Here is a 23,588-nt window from a genome sequence, read left to right as displayed (position 1 = left end):
AGCCAAAAAGTACCTGCACATAGTTATAGAAATAAGCATAATTTTACATTAGAATATTCCATGTGCCCACGATATCTGCCATAGCCCTTACATTTATACTTAAAGTACATGGTGATCCATTAGTAGAAAGGTACCGGAGGCTGCAGTTAGATAAAGGTAATGATAGTCTTATTTACAAACATCCCAGTAGCTCGAACAAAAAGCAGCCATGAATTTGATTTCCAATATTGTGCAGTGTAGTGGTGACAATTGACTGCGTTACCAATTGACACAAGATGGAATGGTTAGTAATCTTTCATTATTTGTTTATTAAGAAAAAATAGTTTAGAAGGTTGAGATGTGTCAGTTCAGCGGAAGATCGTGATCCCAAAATTGCTAGAAAAGTTCCAGACAACAAACAGTTCCCAATTAAAATAATCATTTAAGTTATAACTATTCCTTAATCCAAGAGATTCACCAATCAAGTAGGAAGAAAACAAATTTGAACAATGTGACCATAGAATTTAGCCCCTGTCCTCATTTAACAAGGAAGAAGGAAAACGAATCAGATGTTCAGTTATAACAAATGCAAAAATTAAAGCCAACATGGCCACGGAAATTAAGGCAATTTATAAATATGCATTCTAGCATCTGCCATTAAAAAATAAATAAAATTGTTAGGAAGCACATGAAAACTTACCAACTAATGGCTCACAATAGATACTATCATTATCAAAAACCAACAATCAGCTGAATACCCAAAAAAACAAAACATAAATTCAGATAAAAAAAAGTAACTAGCACACGGTTCATATAATAATGTGGATTGTAGAACTCAATGCCTGCCTTTCATTCAATATCAGGAAAAAATAAAAATAAAAATAAAAAAAGGTTTGTGATTGTCTTGTTAATCTTGTCTAATCAGTAAAAGATTGGCATACTAGAACAATTACGCCAATGCAACATATGATTAAAAACGAATTGGAATCACAGTCAACTTGAGGGTTTTTTTCCTGTAACAATCTGGAATATCTGCAAGCCCCTACTGAATGCTTCATTGAACAGAATTCTGGTTTGCATAGCCTGAAACCCAGGCAACCATGAAAGTAGTGCCACAGGGGCCATAACAATGACTCCAAATAATATATCATATAGACGAGCCAAGGAAACAACACCTTTCCAAATTATGGAGTACTGCAAACATGGCCGGAATACTTGAGCGATCAATATCAGGCCCCAGCCTGTGGGAATGAATGCCAACAAGCTAGTAAAAATGTCCATGAATTTGAATTCAGTGAATTCCAGTAAAGCAACTATCACAATTATGGCAATAACTATGACAATGGACTGGACCAACCGATAATAAATATGGTGTTTTGCTGCGTATTCGTTTCGGGCATATGCTACCACCACACAAATCCCAAATACGACAAACACATAAATCCAAGATAGCAAGTAAACAGCAATACTGGTACTTCCAGCAGCTATGCCTAGCTGGTAGACAATACCATACTGGAAGACGAAGAACCTAAGGTCTAAAATTATCTCCAAAAGCTTCCCCCGAAAGCCAGTTACCCTTAGATGATCCTGCTCTTCGTACCACCACTTTTCCCAGCTCTCTTCAGCTTTAGCAAACACCCTTCCACGGTACCAAATCCAATTCATGAAGTCATAAAAATCATAAACAGTTTTTAACCAATCAAAACCAGAAGGATTGAACACAAAAGGTGCCATAATCCATGATGCAACTAAGAACCAACTAGAGATGGTCATGGCTATATAAACAAATGTGTCAGTTGCTATAGTACTGTGTGATGCGTAAATCATCAGTATAAGCCCCAATTCAATTGCTTTCACAAAATGGCTACGTGCATAGAGTCTGTAGTTTTCTGCAAAACTCTTGTGCTCTACAACAAAACCACGACCAGTAGCTCGATATTTTGCCCCTCCGTGCAGGATAGTCCGGCCAAAGAAATGGCTACGCGTACCCACAGAGAATGTGTAGAAAACTGATGAAAGCTGGAGCTGCATCGTCAGGAAATCCCAGATAGCTTGAAGGAACCCATGCTCAAGGGAATCCTCGACAATCATTGGAAGGGCAGTGAAAAGCCCGAGTTGGACGATGAACTGCTGATTCAAGATAGTACCAAGCGCTTTATTATTATTGCTGTTTATTTCCATAGCAGCTTCAACACCACTAAGAGCAAGAAATAATCGGCCCCATAAAAATGCATATACGGTAAAAACCACCATCATTGTATTGAAAAAGAATCCAACTGTAGTGTAGAAGAATGATAGCATCCGGAAAAAATCCAGCCTATGACCCAATCTATAGACATCTCTGCTCAGGACTTGCTCTCCATTTCCACTGGCAACCTTCGCTTCAAACATTGATATTTGGTTCAACCCAACATCCCTTCCCTTTCCAACCTGAATGTATTCATGATGTGTGACGTTACCTCCGCGAAGAGTACAGTTAAAGCCAGCAAAAATGTCCTCGCTTATGTTGATCACTCTGGAAGCTTTACTGATACCACCTCTAGTTATGAACCAAAACCTGTCAAAAACATCAGGATGGCCATAATGCATTCGAACTTTCAAAGGATTTGCCAATACCCTCTGTCCCAAGGTGACAAAACTTGTTTCCTGAGCTGACATGAACCAGGCAAGAGAGGAAACGGAACCAGTAAAAATGTGTTCCCTCACTCCCAAAATAGTAGGTTTCCGAATACCATAGTAATGACTGTATTCTTCCAAGAGATTCCGCATTTTAAGTGCCTCCTCAAAGTAGTTGTCCTGGTTCATATCAATAGTCTGAACTGCATCCCCACGAGTGAAGATGATGGCATGGTTTTGATTTTCTGGCTTTCCTTCTCCTAGTTTTATGGGACCTGGCAACTTTACACGGTAAATTTCCACCTCCCTCTCCAATTGTTGGTCGTACTTAACAAGTACAGAGTAATACTCCATCTCATCCCTCCTTGTGGGAACCTCATCAACATAGGCAACTCGAAGGGCTTCATTGTTTTTCATTAGATACAAAATTTCATCAGCGTGGGGGTCCTTTTTTGCCTTCTGAGCTCCATATATCTGGCAAGCAATCACATATGTGAATTTCATTAAAGCAGTCCCATAATCATGGCCTTTGAATAACAAACTTGCTGAATGGAAACCGTCTAAACTATCTTGCTTCATCGAACCAAGTTCACATGAGCCTTCTCGAATCTCTATTTCTGATGCGGAATCCAGAAAAGCCAAAAGCTTGAGGGCCTGATAGTAGTACATCATTCCTCTAACAGTCCGCGATAGTGTCTGACCCCTGTAGGATGCCCAGAACCTCAAATCTCTAAGTTTATCAGTCCATATATCATTGTCTTTCATCATCCCTTCCCGCCGCATCCTCTCCATAAAATTCTTCCACTCATCAGCATATATAGTCTGCAAATAGTAAAGGATTGAGATCCCATCTTCATTCTCACTTCTGAGCTGTTCCTTACTGTAAACTACTTCTTCACTATAGTAAGGGGTTAGAACACTGAAAGTCATCATTTTCTCAACTTGGGGAGCATGTGGCATGTTCATAAAAAGTGAGTTTGTGAAGAAAGCAATCCGCCGTCTAGCTTCTAGATTAATTGGTATGTTTTGCATTGAATCCCTGGAGGTAAGGATGGTATGCAAGCGCCGAACCTGGCGATAAAAATTCTCATTAATGGTATCAGGCAACTGAAAGGCATTTTCAAAAAGTAGAATCTCAGAAGAAGCTGGATCTTGTGGAGCCAAACCATCCTCCCTAAGCTGTTCATAATTTCTTTTATCCTTGAAAAAATCTCGGATAGCAATCTCATAAAGGGCCTGAAGGGTGTTCACCAATTGGTTAGGATCTATTTTTGTCTTGTTTAACAACTCAACAAGTTTTATCAACCTGTTGTGGAGATGGGGAAGTGCAGTCGTTTTGAATATTTTAGTGAATTTCCCAATCTCAAGAGAGTGATCAATTTCTTGAAACATAACCATCACAATAGAATGCTCTTCACTATCAGGTTTGATAATCTCAAGAAGCAAGTGCTTGATGCAGTCATATGCTTCAATGACAACACATCGCCTGAATTCATTCTTGCAGATCTTCCTCCAAAGCCTCTTATCAGGAGCATCAGCTAGTTCTTTGGCCTGACTGAGCGCCAGTAGCAACTCATTGCAGAGAAGAAAACATGGCCAACGAATAACCCTGACATTCCAAGAGTTCTTCGGCAGCTCCAGCAGCTCAACCTCTCGGTCAGATATGATATCCTCCTTCCTGAAAGACACAATTATCTCATTCCATATCAAAGCAAACTTGTTGGCCTCAGCCTGGTTAGACTCAAGCTTCCTATAGGGCTGACCAAGCCCATACCTAAGCTTCATCCTGCGGACTGCATCCTTAAATTTGCTACTCAATGTTCGCCTTGCATTCAACAACTGCTCCTCTGGCATTAGATTAAACAGAACTGCACTAACAAAAAACTGAAACCTCAACTTTAGCTGTTGCATACTTCGAATCTCGCCCAAGTGTGCAAACAAACCGACAGCTGCCCCAACCAAAGATGAATATACCGAATACCAAATCTGAATATCCATTAGATAAATCAAAACAACCGGAAGCCACAATAACCCAAGAGCAAATACGTTACCATTTTGATTAAACTCATGCCATACATAATCAATATCCTTAAGGTCCCACACTGCCTTTGATGGAGCAATCATTGGTTTAATCTGCAAAAAGTAACTGAAACAAAATTTGGAGGCCAACACCACAACCCAAAACAAGGTGTACTTAATGTTATCTATAAGACCTTCTCTCAATCCTCGACCAACAAAAGTACTACTCTGAAACCACCACGATAACATGTAACAAACCCTCCAATCCCTATTCTCAATAAAATTTCTAACCCAAGGAAGTATAAAAAGGGCTAAAGCTAGAAGCTCCGGAACGACGAAAACAAAAGCAACCTCAAGAAAATTCACCAGCCGCTTATTTGCTTGAGCAGACCACTTCCTGTCATGGTTTCTCTGCAACCATACCTTCCTATAAAACACAGCAAAGACAAAGACCCATCCCGCAGCAACGATGGTTTTCAGCAACATCCTCACTCCAAGCCTCGGTGTCTCCCTAACCAACCTGCATTGCATCCCTATGTCAAGCAAAGATTGCAGAAACCTCAAAGCACTCCATGTGAAGAAAATGGTTAAAATCCGAACCTGCACATCACGATCCTCCAAAGCATACCAAGGATAGGCCCTATCCTCCCAAGCAACAATAACAGCTGCTTGAAGGAACAAAATCAACATCACCCAGAGCCTATCAAAACTCCGAAACACGTTCCAAAATGACCTTTGTTCAACAAACCCAGACTTACACTTCCTCGCACCGAAAAAGGAACTGCATCCAACATTAATAGGCCACTTGAGGTTCTCAAAGCAAGTTCTACTCCAAAAATACTCGTTTATATCATCGTAATTTCTCCATTTACAATGAGGTGCAGTTCCATTCCTGCTCCTCTCAACCTCAGACCTTATCACTTCGTAAATAGGTTTCACCACGAACTTGAGAAACCCGTTTTCCCCTGAAATTGAAGGCTCGAAGGCGCGATCCTCTTGCTGCTGCAAGATTCTGTTGAGGTCCATGGCCATGTGATGGAAAATGTAGCATATGCATTCTGGGAGGAATCGAAGATTCGCTGCTTCGCCCCATATTAGGAGGTAGAGGGAAACGTAGAGGAGCTCGCGGCGGTGATCGGAGGAGGCGTCGGGGCGGTCGGAGACAAAGACGTTGGGTTTGGTACCCAAAAAAGAGCACCATTTGGTGTAGTTGCGGAGGAGTTTGTTGCGGAAAAAGCGGAGAACGGTTGAGTCGAGTGTGTCGATGTTGTCGGGGGGAGGGGTGAGTCGCATCTGAGCGTTGGCGAGGTGGAGGATGAGGTGCTCGCGTTGGTTGCGGACGTTGTCGTTTTGGAAGCCGAAGAAGAGAGCGAGCCAGTCAAGGAGGTCCATTTTGGGTTGCCATTGTGGGGGACGGCGGAGGTCGCCGACGGAGAGGAGGGCGGAGGTGGCGGCGCGGACCTCAGGGAAGCGGAGGGAAGGGTGGTCGATGTGGCTGTTGAGGGGGATGATGTTGTAGGGCTCGACGTCGTCGTCTTGATGAGTTATAGGCATATCATTGGGATCAAATGTTACACGGAAAGTGACAACAGCAGAGAAGACTGCGCTGGTTTCGGTTAGCTATAGTTCAAGGTGCTGAACTTCTGATTCTGATTCTGATTGTGCGGTTGCAATGTTACACGCACAGAGTCTAACGGTCACAGCGCGGAATGAGAGAGAGAGAGAAAGGAGGAAAGAAGAAAAGGCGCGTTAGCTAGCACGTTGAATTTTATTTTATTTTATTTATTTATTTATTTTTTACTGAAAGTTTAATAAAAGAAAATTCATGAGGCAACACTCCATATTATTCAATCATTAACCTTAACTTACTTAACAGATGTCCTTATACTTCCAAATTCTAACCGAATTTTATCAACCGTATCACAAACTCAATAAAAACAACTTACACGAATATTTACTATATGACTTGCCAAAAATAAAATAGCTACTAACGTAAATCTAACCCAAAATCTTTTTGTTGCTGCAAATTTTTATTTTTATTTTGGTATAACACAATTTAGTTAAACTCCATTGATAAAATATTGTTAATTCGTTAACAAGAAAAATAAAATAAGTTGAAATATAACTTTTATATAAAAAAAAGGTTTTTTAGTCCATATATACAATCGTCTTTATTTTAAACTTTATCGTTTGTTATTATTATAACACAATTTATTAAAGTTATATTAAAAAAATACTAAAACCAAATTTAATATAAGTAACATATATAATGATTAATGTAACAAAAACATATCTAATGATTAGAAATATTATACTTTTAGTTCCTATACATAATAATTATTTTTAATTTACCTCATACATTTAATAATACTTTAATATCAATCTCATAATATTCTAATAACAAGAAATGATAAGAATAAAATTAAAAATGATTATATAAAACCAAAAATAAAAACTCTTAACTTATAAGAAATAAATTAAAAATAATTATTATGCATAAAAAACAAAAAAATACATTTCAATAAATGGAATAAGAGAAAGTGAAAATTGATGACAAAGCAAATGCATATAACATAGTTCAAATTTGATTTAACATGGCTATATAGTATATACAAGTGTTACTTTTTACCAGGTGATTTCACACTGTTCTAATGTTTAACTTCTTTTAAATAAATGACATCATATAATTCTCTTGAATCAACATTAAATCTTATATACTTGTCGTCCTATCTCAGACATGGTACATACAATAATACCGTATTACCGTGTATACATTACATCAAAGTTTATTCCATGCATAATAAAACACGCAATGATTTGACAGTTTGAACGGAACATCCCGGTCTTGGACAACATTGTTCACACAGGACATTCTGGATAACATTGTTCAAACAGGACGTGCTGGACAGCAATGTTCAAACGGGACATGCAGTACAAGTTCTTTACCCTGACCATGACCTTTGGGGACCCACGGAACTATGCATATTCATCCTGTCAAGTAGAGAGTTAAAATCTATAGGCTGCCCAATTTCCTCCATCCTCTGGATAACACTTACCGCATGATCGCCTCTAAATCCCATGCTCACAAATTTCTCAATCAGTTCATTGTAGGGATGGCTGCGAAAAAATTGTGACTGGCTTTGATTCCGAACCATAAGATTATGTGGTGCAGGGTTATGAAGGGAAGCACTTGTTGAAGGATATCCAGCTTGAACATAATGAGGAGGTGGGGGTGGATTATGTGCTCTGCCTCCCTCACCATCATACACCATGTATGCACTAGCAGGAGGAAGCGCGGCATGGTTCCCACTAGTTCCATATGCATCGCCTGGTTGTGCTGGAAAAGACCCCTTGATTTGCTGGGGCAAAGGTTGCTGCAGAACTGTTCTACCAGTTCCTCCATATCCATATGGCATGGCATCACCACGGCTAGATCCTGGTGGTGGAATCCCTGAATATGGCATTTGCATCGGCATGCTGTTCGGCAGTGTTTCTGTGGGGCGTGGATTTGGAGCTTGGCTTGTGAGGTATGGAGTGTAAACATTTGTTGAGGGGGGTCTCATTTGAGACTGCACGGAGGGTGGTTGTGGAGGTTGCACCACCTGCTGAGGTAACTGTTGAAGCCATTGCTGCTGCTGTTGCTGTGGCTGCTGATACTGAGAAAATTGTTGCACAGGTGGGGACTGGGTTAGTTGAGATGATGTTGATTGTGGATTTCGATACTGTGGATCAGAAGGCAAATACTGATTCTGAGGAAGCTGCACCATAGCTGGCAGATTGGGTAAAGGGGCAGGTGGAATGTAATATCGAGGTTGTTGAGTGGCTTGGGTCACATTTGGGGCTGGAGTTTGAGAGGGTGGTGCCACAGGCTGTTGCTGGGGGGCAACTTGATGAGGTAGGGCAAGAGTTAACTGCTGGTTACGTGTGTCGGGTGCATTATTAGTTCTTTTTGGATCTGTGGCAGAAGGTGAAGATCTCTCCTCATTGGAATGGAGATGGCTTGAGGAAGATGATTCTTTCTGAACAAGTTGAAGCTTGGCTATTTCTTTCTGAGTCTCAGCTAGTTCTTGCTTGTCTCTTAAAATATGCATAGACCTCTGTACCTATATAAGTAACACACGAAAAATAAACACATGGTGAAATGATGTCTAATGCTCAAAGTATATATGGCCAGCCAAAAATTTAACAGCTCCATGCAGCATGTCAGAAAAGGACACACAACCTCAATGTTTATTACTTAGCATACTACCCCCACACCTGAACAGTACAGTTTTCATGGTTGGAAGAGCAGCAAGGAAAAACAGATATTCTAACAATAAAGGATTTTAATTCGGCAACAGTGACACTGAATAAAAAGCAGTTTTGTAATTGACAACCTTGAAGTTGAAATACAAAGTATATTAATATTGGAAAGATATACAAATCAAGATAAGATGATGGTTTGGTTTACAGATTCAGAGAGGCTGTTTTCCAATTGAGTGGATAAAATCTTCCAATTGAAAAAAAAAATTCCCCAGCATGCACAGGTATTTGTCTGTTGGACTTCATTTTAAATTTTACCATACAAGATGAGAAAATGATGTTCCAGCTATTCATCCATCAGAGAGATAATTTCTCATTCTAAGCTAAAGCAATTTATCAGGCACTTCAAAACAGGAGAAACCAACACTAATTTGAAGGACATAGCATATTCTATCATTTAAGGATAAAACTTACTTCCTGAAGGTGTTTCTCAAGAGATTTGAGTTTTGAATCCGCCTCCCCATGGTCATTATTCAAATCAGATCGCATTTCTCCAATCGATTTGTCAAGATTGTAACAGTATAGTTCCAACTGTGACAGCCTTGAACTAATTCCCTCTAGAAACCGCATAAGGTTGTCAGTATTTGTTTTCATACTCTTCTCAACAGCTGCAATTACATTTTGGCTTAAAGAATCCTCAGGTGAACTATAGGCAGTAGCAGGAGATAATGATGTTCTTGCCGTCCTTGATATGTGAAAATCCTGTAAGAAAGGTAGATTTTATGGATTTGATATTCAGAACCACTAGACAGGCATATAAAGAGTACAAGTGATCCATGATCATTACAAATATATGCACCCACCTAAGAAATATTCAGCATGAGAATGGTTAAGATAATTCAGAAAAGACAAATTCTAACTTATTAGAAACCCTAATTACCCACAATAACCACTTAAACACACTAAAATAAGTATGTTTACATAAGTTTCCCTCCTCCTAAACTTTACTATTTTATTTGTTTTTAAACCCTGATCTTGCCCAATAACTTTGCTGGATATAATGAAGTTTTAGACTTTTACTCACCTATTATCAACATAACATTCAAATAAGCCAAGAACATATCACATTTTTCAGTTGTGCTAGAGATGATAGATTCACCTAGGATTCACCAAGAAACAAGCAAGGAAAAATAATTCGTTCACCCATGATCAAAATATACACTACACATAATGCTAAAAATGAAAACTTCACTAAAAACCTAAGCAGATCTTCATCCAGAGGACGAGACCCAGATTCGGAAATTTCACTTAAAGGGTAAAAAACATGAAATCAATTCCCATATGGGTATATTACCTTACTGGGATCGCTGTGATTGCCATTAGAAGAATCATGGTTGGAATAGTCCTCGTGTGCGCAGAGGATGTCATCGGAACCAAAATCAAACCCATTGGAGCTAAGTGACGGTCCAGACGCCATGGCCAAGACTTGAACTTGAAGATGATGCAGAGACAGAGAAAAGTTAAGCTAAAGATATAGCAATTTGTGGGGTGGAGTTGCGTGAACGTGGCTTAGTTTGTCAGACAAAATTTAAAAAAAAAAAAAAAATACGAAGTTTCGTTCGTATCTTCGATGTGAAGAGAAAAATAAAATTAAAGAATAAAAAAATAAAAGAAAAATAAAACGTTTTAAAAATCAGGTTATTCTGTGATTGCGTTGGGTTTCGAGTGAAAGATAAGGATGAGTCATGAGATCAACCGACCATGCTTTTATAAGCTTCGGCTCACGCAATCTCTGACTTTTATTATGTTAGTTGCCTACTACTATTATATTATGTTACCATTTCATTACTTTACATGTGTGGTATTTATATAGTATATGAATTATAATTTTTCCGATTAGAAGAAATACTTTCACCAACTTATGGTTTAGTTTATTAACATTTTCCCCAAAAATAAAATATATTGACATAATAATATATAATTGGAAAGTAATATTAAATATGTAATCGGTAATGTGTATTAAAAATAAATTCATTATATAATGTAAAGTATTAAGATGTTCTTTATTTATCATAAAGTGGTCACAAATTCAATTTTTATAGCTTCATTTGATTATTCTTAGCACAGGTAAATAGGATTTGGGTATTATGACGTTCACTAATAAATAATTATTATTAATAATTATTCACTAATAAACTCAAATCATGATATTTATTATTCTATGGTTGATATTAAGAATTCAATTCGTCTATATTCAATTACAAGATTAACGTAAATGAACAAATATAATTATTTCAAGTCGAATATTTTTTAAATTTATTAAGATTTTTAATATATTCTAACTTCAAGAGTCAAACAACTTTTATTTATGGGTTTATACTTTATTTTCTTTCATATTATATATGAAATAATTTTATGTGTAAATGAGATAATTTTATTTTTATCTCCTATAATATGATAAATATCAAATCCTTTATTTATTAAAGAAAAAGAATCTTTTTATTATAAACTAGGGTTTTGTATTTGTCATATTGCATGACAGGAATAAATCTTTGGTACTACTGTTATACCTAGATTCAGTGTATCTCATCAATGAGAATATTACACATCACAGGAGAGAGAAAATATTTGACAGAAAAAAAATTTAATTGACATGTAATATTCTCATTGGTGGGATGTACTGAATCTTTGGTACAGCAGTAGTACCAAAGATTTATTCGCATAACAAATGCAAAATTTTCTACATATATATCGATATTTGTGTTGCATTTTTTTCTTTTCTTTTTATTTTAAACATGATAGACCCCACGTTTATTGTCTCTATGACATGACAAGAAAATTATCCTACAACGTGATATTTGTTTTTCTAAAAATAGTACGATACTTGTACACTAAGTAGATTTAATGTATTATATAATATTAAAAATATCAAGACTGCTGGGTGAAAATCTTAATTGTTATTCAATATCATAACCAAGGACCAATAGAATTATTATTATTCTCCATAAAAATAATTAATTTATTAATAATGCTAAACATAATAACCTTTGTCCTCTGTATTGTTGAGATATATAGTCTCATATTAGTTGTATGTGCAACTAATGTGGAGTTTATAAGCCCTTGAGCACTCCCACCATTTGAGCTAGCTTTTGAGGTGGTGTATCCCAAGGTTTTTCACATGGTATCAGAGCCTCGCCCCCCACTTTCTCTTGTGACGTTTCTTAGCACAGGTAGGCTGGGCCTGTTGGATTGTCCACTCTTCAAGCCCAATGGGCTCTTGTGTGAGGGGGTGTCTTAAGATATATAGTCCCACATTGGTAGCCTTGGGCACTCTCATCCTTTGAGCTAGCTTTTGGGGTGGTGTATTTCAAGGTTCTTTACATGTATATTGTCTAATATCTGTGTTGTCAAACTACGTACTAATTTTGTATTAAAAAAAGGAAGAGGTTATATTTATTATTGAAAAAATTTATCACTTTTACTACTAAATTGATCACCGTTGATTTCTGTTAATATAATAATTATATTTATTAAAAATTAATAATTAATTAATAAGTGTGACCTAATAAATATAACTGTTAAATTGACGAAAATCAACGTGATTAATTTAGTAGTAAAAAAATAAAAAATTTCAGTAATAAGTATAACAACCCCCTAAAATAAATGTTTTAATATTTTTACCGTGAATATAGATAAGTTATTTATATTCACTCTCAAAACAATATCGCTTTTCGTTAAAAGATTAAAAAAATTATAATGAGAAAGACTATTATAATTCTAAAATAAATTATAATTATAAAAATACTTTGATTTCTGTCGCAAAACTATGTTATTTTGATCTCATATAAATAAATTATCTACATTGACCGGAGATGAAACGTAGCCAATATAAGTTTTTGTAAATTAAAATAGAATTCAATTATATAAAAGAGAATGTAAGAGCGACATAAAAATCATTACTGTTCTTTTAATCCCACGAGATTACATGCTTAGTTTTTTAATGTATCTGATATTATTTCATATAAATTATTGAAAAAACTTAATAAAAAGTCTTGGGCATGTGCTCCGTGAGAAAGTAAGCCAAACGTGCTAATAACCACACGAATTGGTTGAACTTTCGGTATCAAGTATTCACACTTGTCTCGTATGATCATTTCCGTTTCACTGGCATCCAGCAATTCATTTGTTGAATGTGATATGTCATTAGCACTATTGTCCAACAATTGAGGTCTGTTCGACTGTATTTTGATTTTTTTAAAAAAAATTATTTTGTAAAATAGTTAATGAAATGTGTGTTTTTTATACTTTTCTTTTAGTTAAAATACAAAAAAAAAATAACTTATATATATATTCTCTAAATTTGATTCTAAAATAAAAAAACAGTTACAATTTTTGAATTTTCTTTTACAAAACATGACTTATCAAATAGATTTTTTATCCTGAAAATCAATAAACTGTTTTTCGAAACAGATTTTAAATAGTTCTTGAATCTCCGAACCTTGATAAACGAACAACGAAATTCCTGAAAGAAATAATCAAATAATTATTCTTTCCAAAAAATAAAATAAATATGTGACAGGAAAAAAAAAAAAACTAACTGTATTCCATTCTTTTATCATGAAAATTATAGTTTTTTCATGATATGCTCGTATTGAATGAAAAAACTTAGAAGTTGGTTATACATTTATGATTGAACAAATGAATAGAAGTCCTACACAAACCTTTATAGAAGGTGGTAGATGGTCCAGATTTGACCATGCATTCCACAAGGAAAATGTGGTGCACATGGTTGGTCCAATGGAAGGTTAAAATTAATTGATGGGTTTCCGAGGAATGTGAGTTTGTTTCATTAGGTGAGTTTCTTTTGTTGGGATATTCAAGTGTGATGAATCCTACATTGGTTGATAATGGGCTAAGTGAAGAGTATATAAGTAGAAGGGACCCATGAACTCAATGCCTTAAGGTTTTGGGTTGAGACATGGTGTCGGATTCACTTTGCTACGGTTGGTGTAGCCTTAGCGCTCATTAGTGGTGGCCCCCGCCACGGGCTTCCCCCCTGGACCTGACTGACATTGGTATCAGAGCTGGGTTGAGCTCGCGCTTGGGGTACTCAGTTGAGGGCGAGCATACCAATGGTGGGTTTCACATTTGAGGGGAGATTGTTGGGATATTCAAGTGTGATGAGTCTCACATTGGTTGGTAATGAGCTAAGTGAAGAGTATATAAGTTGAAGGGACCTATGAACCCAATGCCTTAAGGTTTTGGGGTTGAGACATGGTGTCGAATCCACTTGCTACGGTTGGTGTAGTCTTAGCTCATTGGTGGTGGCCTCTGTCACGGGCTTCCCCCTTACCCGCCTGACATGTTTAATTGCATAATTTATGAGGCTACAAGATTATTGACCCAAAAAAATCAGGAATTTTTTTTTTGAATCATCCCATTCAGTCTTAGGGAAAAAAAATTTGGTGTTCCAAGTCTCATGTGATCATTCCATTCAAAAAATGACACTTGGACAAAAAGTTATTTTTTATTTTACTTCTCTTATCATTATTTGTATGATTTTGATTGATTCGGATTACTGCATTAATAGTGATCTAGGATCAGTGAAATTCTTCTCCATTCCTACATCTTACACAAAATAGGCTCATTTACCGCATTCGGCCTTTTTTTTCTGTAATTTTTTTTGTACGAAACCTGAAAGTGAAATATGTGAAACGCATCTCAATAGTTACTAAGCCATAGTGGGCTTAAATAAAAATGGGCCGAGTTGGCCCATTTTACTGCCCCTTAATGAAGCACCATTTTACTGAAGTATTTTGTTCTTCCTCGTGTAATTTTTTTGGCTGTAAATGGTCCTAAGATGGCTAAGTTTGGAACTCTAAGACAGGCATCAAACTGGAACGGATTATGTCGTGTAACATTTGTTTATGGAGTTGAGTCAAACGCGTGACTAAAATATGCATCAAGTGACTTTGAATGTATGCTTGAAAAGGATGAGCTTATGATTAAGATATTATTTTGAACTATAATAGAAGTATCTTAGTTCCCACATAATATTATGGGTTTAATATTTTTGTTTTTACTGTAAAACAAATTTCTTTGCTACCCACTTACTTTTATGTAAGTGTGGCTGATAAATTTTTTGTATAACAAAGATAAAAATATTTTTCTTTAAAATTATGCTTGAATTAATATATGATTGAGAGTTTTCATTATGGTTTTCTTCTTTCTGCCTCATTTAGTCTAAAATTTTAGCCGGCATTACAATTTTCTTGGCATTGATAACACTAATATAGGTGCCACAGGTGTAACGTCAATCAGATTCAAATATACTACTAGTACTTGGGCTGTTGAACATCATAGTAATCTGTGATCACAGGTTACTTTTAAAATTTGATGAGACCGATTGCTTATATCAATGTTATCAAAATCGGTAGGTTGACCCGAAATTCGATAAATCAATGATTGTGATTGAAACATTAATTTTGATCGGGCAACGAGAGTGTACGACATAGCACATCAAGTTTGCTATCCCTGGTAGCGAACTTCGTCCAGTCAGCTTTTCCTGCAAAAGTATGTCACGTGTCACAAAATCATTGGCTACCAAGTTCGCTACCGGTCGTAGCGAATTTGGACACGTCGCAGTCAATTTTTTCTGCGAAAATGTGCCACGTGTAACGAAATTATTGGCTATCAAGTTCGCTGGGAACTGTAGCGAACTTGTCTGTGTGACATATTGAGAAATAACACTATTCGCGTGGTATTTGAATAAAAAACTTAATGAACAGTTACATTTTTGATCACTGTTACGGACAAGCATGAGGTGCAAACATTTGTTTGATTGTTTTTTTTTTTTTTTTGCATTACCGTAGTGTACAGAACTACATAAGTACAGAGTTTTGCTTTCGTCGAGGGCAAGTGCATAATTCAACGGTTTTGAGGAATTCAAGGAACATAAATGTGGCATGAAATAAAATATTGTGATACAATAGCAGTCCAATACTTGATCTGGCTGTTATAAATTAAAAACGCATCTAAGCATTAAGCCATTAACCTCTTCTTGCACAATTAATGGCTATGACTCGCATTGTGGGTATCCTAGTACTAGTACTATCTGCATGCCTGGTTTCTGAGGGAACAAAAGTGGTACCTACTGTTTACTCAGTTTGTGAGCCTATATTTGAATACTTCCCCTATTGCTTGGGGTTCTTGGTGGGGGACCCAAATTTCGGTAACAACCCCTCGAGAAGATGTTGCCAGGACGTGGTCAAGCTTAACATATTGGCCCAAAACAGGATAGGCCCAAGGACCATTTGCTGGTGCATTGAGGTCATGATGAAGGCCATGACGTGTATAACACCAGCGTTGGTCCCCTCTCGAATACAAGATCTTCCCCTTATGTGCAAAACCTCCCTCAGTTTTCCCATCTCGGATAGCATGAATTGCTCCAGGTAACGACATTTAAACCTGAAAATTGGCATTCATTCGAAAATTCTTTGCCGTGTTGATGTAATTAATTTTATATCGTCTTTTAAGTGAAAAGGAAAAGGAAATTAAAATGTTCAATTATATTTGTTTGACTGATTGGTGGAGCTTCCATTTTTGGCAGGGTTACTTAGTTGAGATTGTATTTTGATGACGTGCAAGGAAGCTTTGAAGCTGGACAGATAGATCAGTTGCTGAAAAAGTCAATAAACGTTTTGTTCGACGCCATAAAATATAATGCAATGTTTATGTACTAAAATATATATATATATATATATATATATAGTGCAATGTCAAGTTGAAATAATTATATTGCTACTTGTCTTGCGAGCTAAATAGGAGAAGAAAGATAAGTGTTGATATATGTGGCTAAGGTTAAAAATAAAACCCAATAATAGAAATAATAAAGTTCCTGTTAAATTTTATACTATCTAACCATAATCCTTCACTTTCTTTTTATTTTCCCTTTTTCTTGAAATTGAAATACCCATTATGCTTGACTTTCTCATTTTCATATAACAGGGTGTAAAAGGTTGATAAACATGCTTGAATGACACGTGGCAGGCAAGATACCCGCATGCTTGTTGATCGTTTAGGCCATGTATAATTATAACCGCAAGAACGACCCGGGAATAAAGCTTTCTACACGGGTCATGTTTTATGCACAAAAAGAAAATGTAAATACGGCCACTTCATAACAAATGCGCCTTTAAAAAAAAAAATTGTTTGTGCTAACCCCTAAGATTGCGTATACTTCTTGATCTTGACTTGGAATTGTATGGTTTTCCATAGAGATAAGTATATTGCCTTTTTGGGTGCGAAACGACTGAACCCAGCACTCTCACTCTTTACTTTAAACTTTCTAGTTCGTTCTGTATATTTATTAACGAGCTGAACTCTGGTTAAGTATTTTGTTTTTAAAGTGAGAGAGTAAAACCAAATAAAAGTAGCTCATTTGACACATAAAAATTGAGCAGCTAGGAATAAGAGATGTGTTCGTTCTTTTTCAGTATTATTTTTAAGACGAATTTAAAATTTTAATCATGTACCAGCATAAAAAATACACGTAGTTTATAAAAAACAATTGAGAAAGGAAAAAATATATTTATTTTTAAGGTTGAGCTGAACCCATAGCTTGCACCCAATTAGCCATATATACTCTCTCTAGTTCAAACACGCTTATTATTCTAGGTCTCATTCTAGAACATGCACCTTTAATAAACAAAACATGTGTCAGTGTGGGAGTGGCAACTTTGTCATCGTGTCTAAAAATCTACATGATCCAAGACACTTCAAACCACCCATCAAATCAAAGGCAGGAACAGAAGGCCTCCAAAAAAATCATTGAATAATTTCGAGAATACGCCAGCAGCACAAAATTTTCAATTTTTTTATCATCGAATATTTTTTTAAAAAAAAAAACTCATTAAATATATTTACTTATATTTTAATTCAACCATATTTTAATTACATATTAACTAATAAATCTTGAATCAATCCTACGACCATTTTTACAACTTTGATTTCCCAAACATGGACCTGGTTTGAATTGATTGGTTTGTTCGATTTTGGAACAGCCCTAATTATTAGTTAACAACAATAGTATAATATTTGACATGTTGATTAGACGAGTAAGATGATCTCGCAAGGCATGAGGCCTAATTAACCTTTCCAATCAATAAGAGAGTTGGAAAAAAGTGTTTAATTGTGACTGTTTTAAGTTTTAGAGTATCTTAATAAAAAACATGGTCTCTACTTTATTCTCTTACAAAAATAAATTAGTCATTTAGTCCCTAACAAATTCAAAGTAGACCCATTTAGTTGAAATCGTGGTCCCTCACAAATTTAAAAAAGATCCATATTAGTCCCTCAAAAGGACTAAAATGGATCCACCCTGATTTGTTAGAGACTAACTGACTAATTTATTTTTGTAAGGGACTAAAGTGAGGATCGTGTTTTTTTGTTAGAGATAAAAAAGGTCTTTACTCTAAGGGGGAGTTTGGTTCAGGAAAAATTTTTGGAATAGAGGGAAACGAGATAGATAGAGTAATGATTGGAAAGATAGATAAAGTGAGATAAGTAGAAAAATGTAAAAAAAAGTTGTTTGGTGGGGAAAAACTTTACTGGGAAAATTAGGTAACTTTATGAAATCAACAGTGCATTAAAAGCCAGATAACCGATTTTCTGAAAAATCCCACCTTCAAATTGAGTTTCTAAATAGTGCTCATAAATCCAGACAAATTGGATAGATGGGTTTTTGGTGAATAACGTTGAAACAAACATGGTATTTCTAAAAGCCATACTTGAGAAAGATAGATATCCGTTGAAAAGCTCCCAACCAAACACCACCTAAGTTTTAACTACTCTTCCACGCTATTGAAAGTTCCAAGGAAGGAAAAGTATAATTTCATTTAACAAAACACATTTTGCGTGGATTAGCGTGCCTAAACCAAACAGGGTAATGGGCAGTTTGCTAGTGTCGTCACCCATCACGCATGGGAATTGATGCTTAGCTTTGTAGAATTGTCCTGCGATAAGCATTAAGGTAAGGGGACAATGGCAAATTTTCTCTTTTAATATGGTTAAAATGTGATATGGCTTTCAAGTTTCAACGACCACTCACTCCACCGCAAAATGAACGAAGGAAATGAATATCTAGTACAACCTAAATATTATTTTGTGACAACGGTGATGCCTGGTTCCTTTTACCCATACCACCCACGTGTCGATTATTCATTGATTGAGTTCTTAGCGAATAAGGACTAACTTACAAGTGAGGGCATCTAGAAAATATCAACGTCAACGAGCCGCGCAAAACCTCTAAATAATTGTATCACTTTTCCTGAATTACCCTCCGCGAAGTTGGGGCTGATATTCAGATTCTAGAAGTTTCCGCCAAGTATATGTTCGGATCCAACATCTAAGAGTGCAGCGGGTTCATATTCACTTTGAGTTTTCTTATTGTACTAGCAAGTTTTTGGATAAAGTTCTCTCAATGTTTTTATTAAAAAAATAAAAAAAGTTCTCTCAATAATTGGTACCAAAATCTTTTATTATGTCTCTCATTTTCAATTACAAAGTAAAGTATGAGACTTGAGTCCCATGCCAAAATCGTCGTTGTTAAAAACGAATAAAAAAGCTGCGTAAAAATGATACAAGTGCAAGTTTTTACTTTAAATAAAAAAATTGAAACTTAAACGGATAAAAAAGCCGCATAAAAATAAGAGTTTTATAATAGTTATGTGGTAAGAAAAGTGACTGTGTAATGTTATAGAGATTTGTTTTGCGTGTGTTGATTTTTTTTTGCTTCAAAAAGTGCAAGTCCCACAAAATGTTGTATGTGTAGGAAACTTTTTGGTGTCATGTGACGTGATAGATACAAATTCCTAAAAATAAAATAAAAAACACTAATTTTTATGTTTTTACTTAAATTAAGGTTAACTTTTAACCCATTACTCAATTTTATTTAATTTTTTTTAAAAAATCTCTATTTTTCATTTTCCCCAAAATTAGAATGCACAACAACTTTGACTTTCTTCTTTTAGCTATTTAAATCAAATCAAACTTTTCATTGATGTCGCATCCACCGCATCTTTTGGTGCCTCATATCTTCTACCTCTTACAACGCCCGTGACGCGACCACAAAACCCTTTTAATCAGCAATAAGGATGTGTTTGGTACAGGAGAAATTTTTTGGTGTCCGGGAATCATGATTAATAAGAATTCAGTAAAAATTGAGTTTACTTGGAATCTTACGAAAGATGTGTTTGGTTCACCAAAATATTACCGGGAATATTGGGTAAAAATTATTGATTCCATATTTGGTTTAGAACGAAATATGACTTGGAATATGAGGTTATTTTACAAAAATAACCCCAAACTATTTTTACTTTTGTAATTGATAGATTGGGTCTAGATTTTTATGTGTATTGGAGTATTTTTGTCTCAAAATTTATTGTTGTGCTTTTCCTTTACTTGGTATTCTGATTGGTATTCCGAATTACCATATTATTTTTGGTAATCTGAATAGTGACTTTTCTTTATAAATCAAATTACCGGTAATCCTTGGATATCCGGGAATCGTAATTTATTCCTTCTACCAAACGTGGTAATTACATTTACTAAAAAAGGATTACCGGTAATCCTCTCCAAAAACTTGAACCAAACACTCGGTAATAGTAATGGTAAGTGTGTGTCTCCGTTATTTTGCTTATTTTATGTTTTGGAACTTAATTTTTGGAGTTGTTAAACTTTTTTATATGTTTGAACTTATTTCTTATATAGTTATATGATTTATATATTTTAAATATGAAGTTGTTCATTAAATTTTAAGTAATGAGTAATGTGATTTTATTTCTTAACATTCTTCCTTGTTCATTGAGTTGAATGTGAGTCTGGTTTTCACTCACTACCGTGGATTCATGTACCACCAGGGGCGTACGGAAGTTGGATCTTGGCATACGTGACCTGCTTGTCGTCGTTCTAAACATTGAGGTCACACTTGTTGGCATTGTCAGTGGCGAGCAATGTTGTTGGTGCCATAGCTATTCATTGCAAGAAAAATCATTTTCTGGTAGAATCCGGTAGGATCGATTTGTTTGCGATTCCACAATTCCTGCGCTTTGGTTTAAAAATCTCAAAATACCCAAATTTTAAAACCAATAACCCATAACCAGAAAATACTCATCACCCAAAAACACTTATGACCCAAAAAATCAAAAACCCTAAGTCAGAAAGTCCTTAAACGACTATCTCCTCCTCACCCACTTGGACAAAACAACCTTCTTGCGAGGGATGCTCCTCATCGTCGTCACCTTCTTGTGCGCGACGGGCGATTGCGAGTCTGCCACTGACGAAGGTGACTATGTCTGGATGGTGGATCTTCTACCATCTCCCTGTGCAAAACAATCTTCATTCCTCTGGCTCTCGTTGGTGTTTATGGAAGATATTTGATGTCTTTGTATCTCCGTTAAAGTGATCATAACAATGGAATTTTTTTGGACGAAAAGAATATTTTATTTTTTTAATCCTTCTGTTTGTAAGGCATTTTGTGTTGGTATTCTCATATTCTGCCAACTGTGTTTGAAACTTTTTTTTGTTAAGCAAGTCTCCCATTTTTTTTTATTTTTAATGCTTGTGTTTGAAACGTTCAAATTTTAAAGTATTATGGTTCAGTTTTTTTTATGGGTTTTATAAGAGTTATGTTGTAGGAAAAGTGATTGTGTTATGTTATAGAGATTCGTTTTGCGTGTCGAAGTTTTTTTATTTATTTTTTGCTACGGGCTCCACAAAATATTGTGTGTGTAGAAAACTTCTTGTGGTCATGTTAAATGATAGATGATAAACCCTTTTTTTATACCTGATCAGTTTTTTTTTAACTTAAGCTATATAGTAGGAGACATGAGTTGTGATTTTAGTAAATAGAAAATATTAGGAATTAGAATTGTGATTGAAATTTTCAAATTTTAAAGCATTACCACCAACACTATCATTATACCCTGGAAAGCACAGACACGCAAATTTTGTGTCGGACCCGTGTCCGACACGCGTCCGATAAGCGGTCAACATTTGAGGACACGTGGTTAATTTTCTGACACGTTTTTCCGACACGTAGTCAACTTTTTCCGACTCGCGGTAACGCTCGGACACGTTTTCGGACACGCTCAGACACGTTTTTTTTTTTAATCTTAATTTTATTTTGTTAAATAAATATAAAAGAAATAATTTATAAATTAATTTTTTTCTATTATGAAATTTGACACGAAAAATTATTTATATTTATATTTATGTTAAAATTTAAATATTTGATTGGTTATATGACTTATTACGGACTCTTATATGTATTAAATATAAATTATATTATATATATTAAGAATTTTATTTAATATCAAAACGTGTCCCAACATGTCAAAATATGACATTTTTTAAAATTAATGTGTCGTGTCCCGTGTCCGTGCATCATATAGATTATACCCACCAAGCCAAAGAAAAGGAAAGCTACATTATCGCTCAAGAGGAACGTGTGTGTGAAAAAAATTAGTTTACTATTCCCACTTTATATATTTTAATATTTTTTTGGCACTGTCTTATTTTTATTCCTGGCTCCGTCACCGTGTGAGCCAAATGAGAGTGTTGAGAAATTGATTTTATCCTTTTATCTTTGTTCCATCCAAAGAGAATGACAAAATGTTCCAACCAATGATTCTTTCATATCAATACTTATATGGTTTCACTGTTTGAGTTTCGTGTATGTTTTCACTATTGATGGAGTTCATATACTATCCTAAGGTTCTTTACATGGTATCATAGCCTCGTCGCTCCGCACTTTCTCTTTTGGCGTTTCTTAGCACAGGTAGGCTGGGCCTGTTGCATTGTCCACTCTTCAAGCCTAATGGGCTCTCGTGTGAGGGGGCGTGTTGAGATATATAGTCCAACATTGGTTGTATGTGCAACTAATGTGGAGTTTATAAGGCTTTGAGCACTCCCACCCTTTGAGCTAGCTTTTAGGGTGGTGTATCCCAAAGATCTTTACATAGTTCATATACCTGATTAGAGAAGTTGATAGTTCCTGCATGTAAAGTGTTTGATAGAAATGTCGTTTCCATGAAGAGATGAAGATTTTGGACATAATATTATTTTCTTTTTTGTTAGTGTTTGCTTATTGATTATTCATTAAAGTAGACGTCGGTAAAATAACATGAGTTACCCGAGCATATTGTACTTAGGTAACTAATATTTTAAAAATTCAGATCACGACCAATATTGGGGTATATATTTTGGGTGTTAGAGACGAAAAATATTTGAATAGATGATTAGGTCAACGGTCAAACAAAAACATATAAGTGATATGTTTTAGTACGAAGGTAAAATAATGAGTTTTAATTAAATCAAAAAAGCCCGGAACTTCAAAAAAGGTAATATTTATTAGGTTAAGTATTTGTCATTTTAAATGACATAATTTTGTGTCATTCTAAATAAAATTACGTCATTTTGGTATTTTTGAATTTTTTATATTTTCCCTTTTTTATAGAATTATAAAAAAAAATGGATGAGTGAGAATGCAAATATATACCAAAGCGAGATGATATAATTTTATTAAAAATGATAAATACTTTTTCCATATTTATTTTACCTTTGAATGTTGTACATAATTTACTTTTGGATTTGATGTTTGTCATTTTAAACAATATAAATTATGTTATTTTAGGAAAAAATGAAAAATCATGAGAAAGAAAGTGAATTATTAT

General features: G+C 35.4%; 2 protein-coding genes and 1 non-coding gene across 3 annotated transcripts; all 3 read right to left on the bottom strand.

Annotated features, from left to right (window-relative positions):
- Positions 1-972: 972 nt before the first annotated feature.
- Positions 973-6,168, bottom strand: LOC133301965 (callose synthase 12-like). Its single transcript, XM_061501677.1, has one exon. The coding sequence runs from the start codon at positions 6,166-6,168 to the stop codon at positions 973-975; it is 5,196 nt and encodes a 1,731-aa protein (XP_061357661.1).
- Positions 3,198-3,278, bottom strand: LOC133301971 (small nucleolar RNA J33). The gene has a single exon (XR_009750272.1). It is a non-coding gene; the product is annotated as a small nucleolar RNA J33 (small nucleolar RNA).
- Positions 6,169-7,207: 1,039 nt separating the features above from the next.
- On the bottom strand, positions 7,208-10,514 carry LOC133301968 (uncharacterized). The gene is made up of 3 exons (XM_061501679.1): positions 10,211-10,514; positions 9,331-9,618; positions 7,208-8,717 (listed from the first exon to the last, which is right to left on the bottom strand). The coding sequence occupies exons 1-3, from the start codon at positions 10,331-10,333 to the stop codon at positions 7,557-7,559; spliced, it is 1,572 nt and encodes a 523-aa protein (XP_061357663.1). The 5' UTR covers positions 10,334-10,514; the 3' UTR covers positions 7,208-7,556.
- Positions 10,515-23,588: the final 13,074 nt, after the last annotated feature.

The sequence above is a fragment of the Gastrolobium bilobum genome, unplaced genomic scaffold (genome assembly GCF_033153095.1).
Source record: "Gastrolobium bilobum isolate Gb01-03AN ecotype WA unplaced genomic scaffold, APGP_CSIRO_Gbil_v1 utg43820, whole genome shotgun sequence".
Classification (NCBI taxonomy): domain Eukaryota; kingdom Viridiplantae; phylum Streptophyta; class Magnoliopsida; order Fabales; family Fabaceae; genus Gastrolobium; species Gastrolobium bilobum.
The sequence above is the reverse complement of the archived record's forward strand: the minus strand, read 5'-3'. Positions and strand labels throughout refer to the sequence as shown.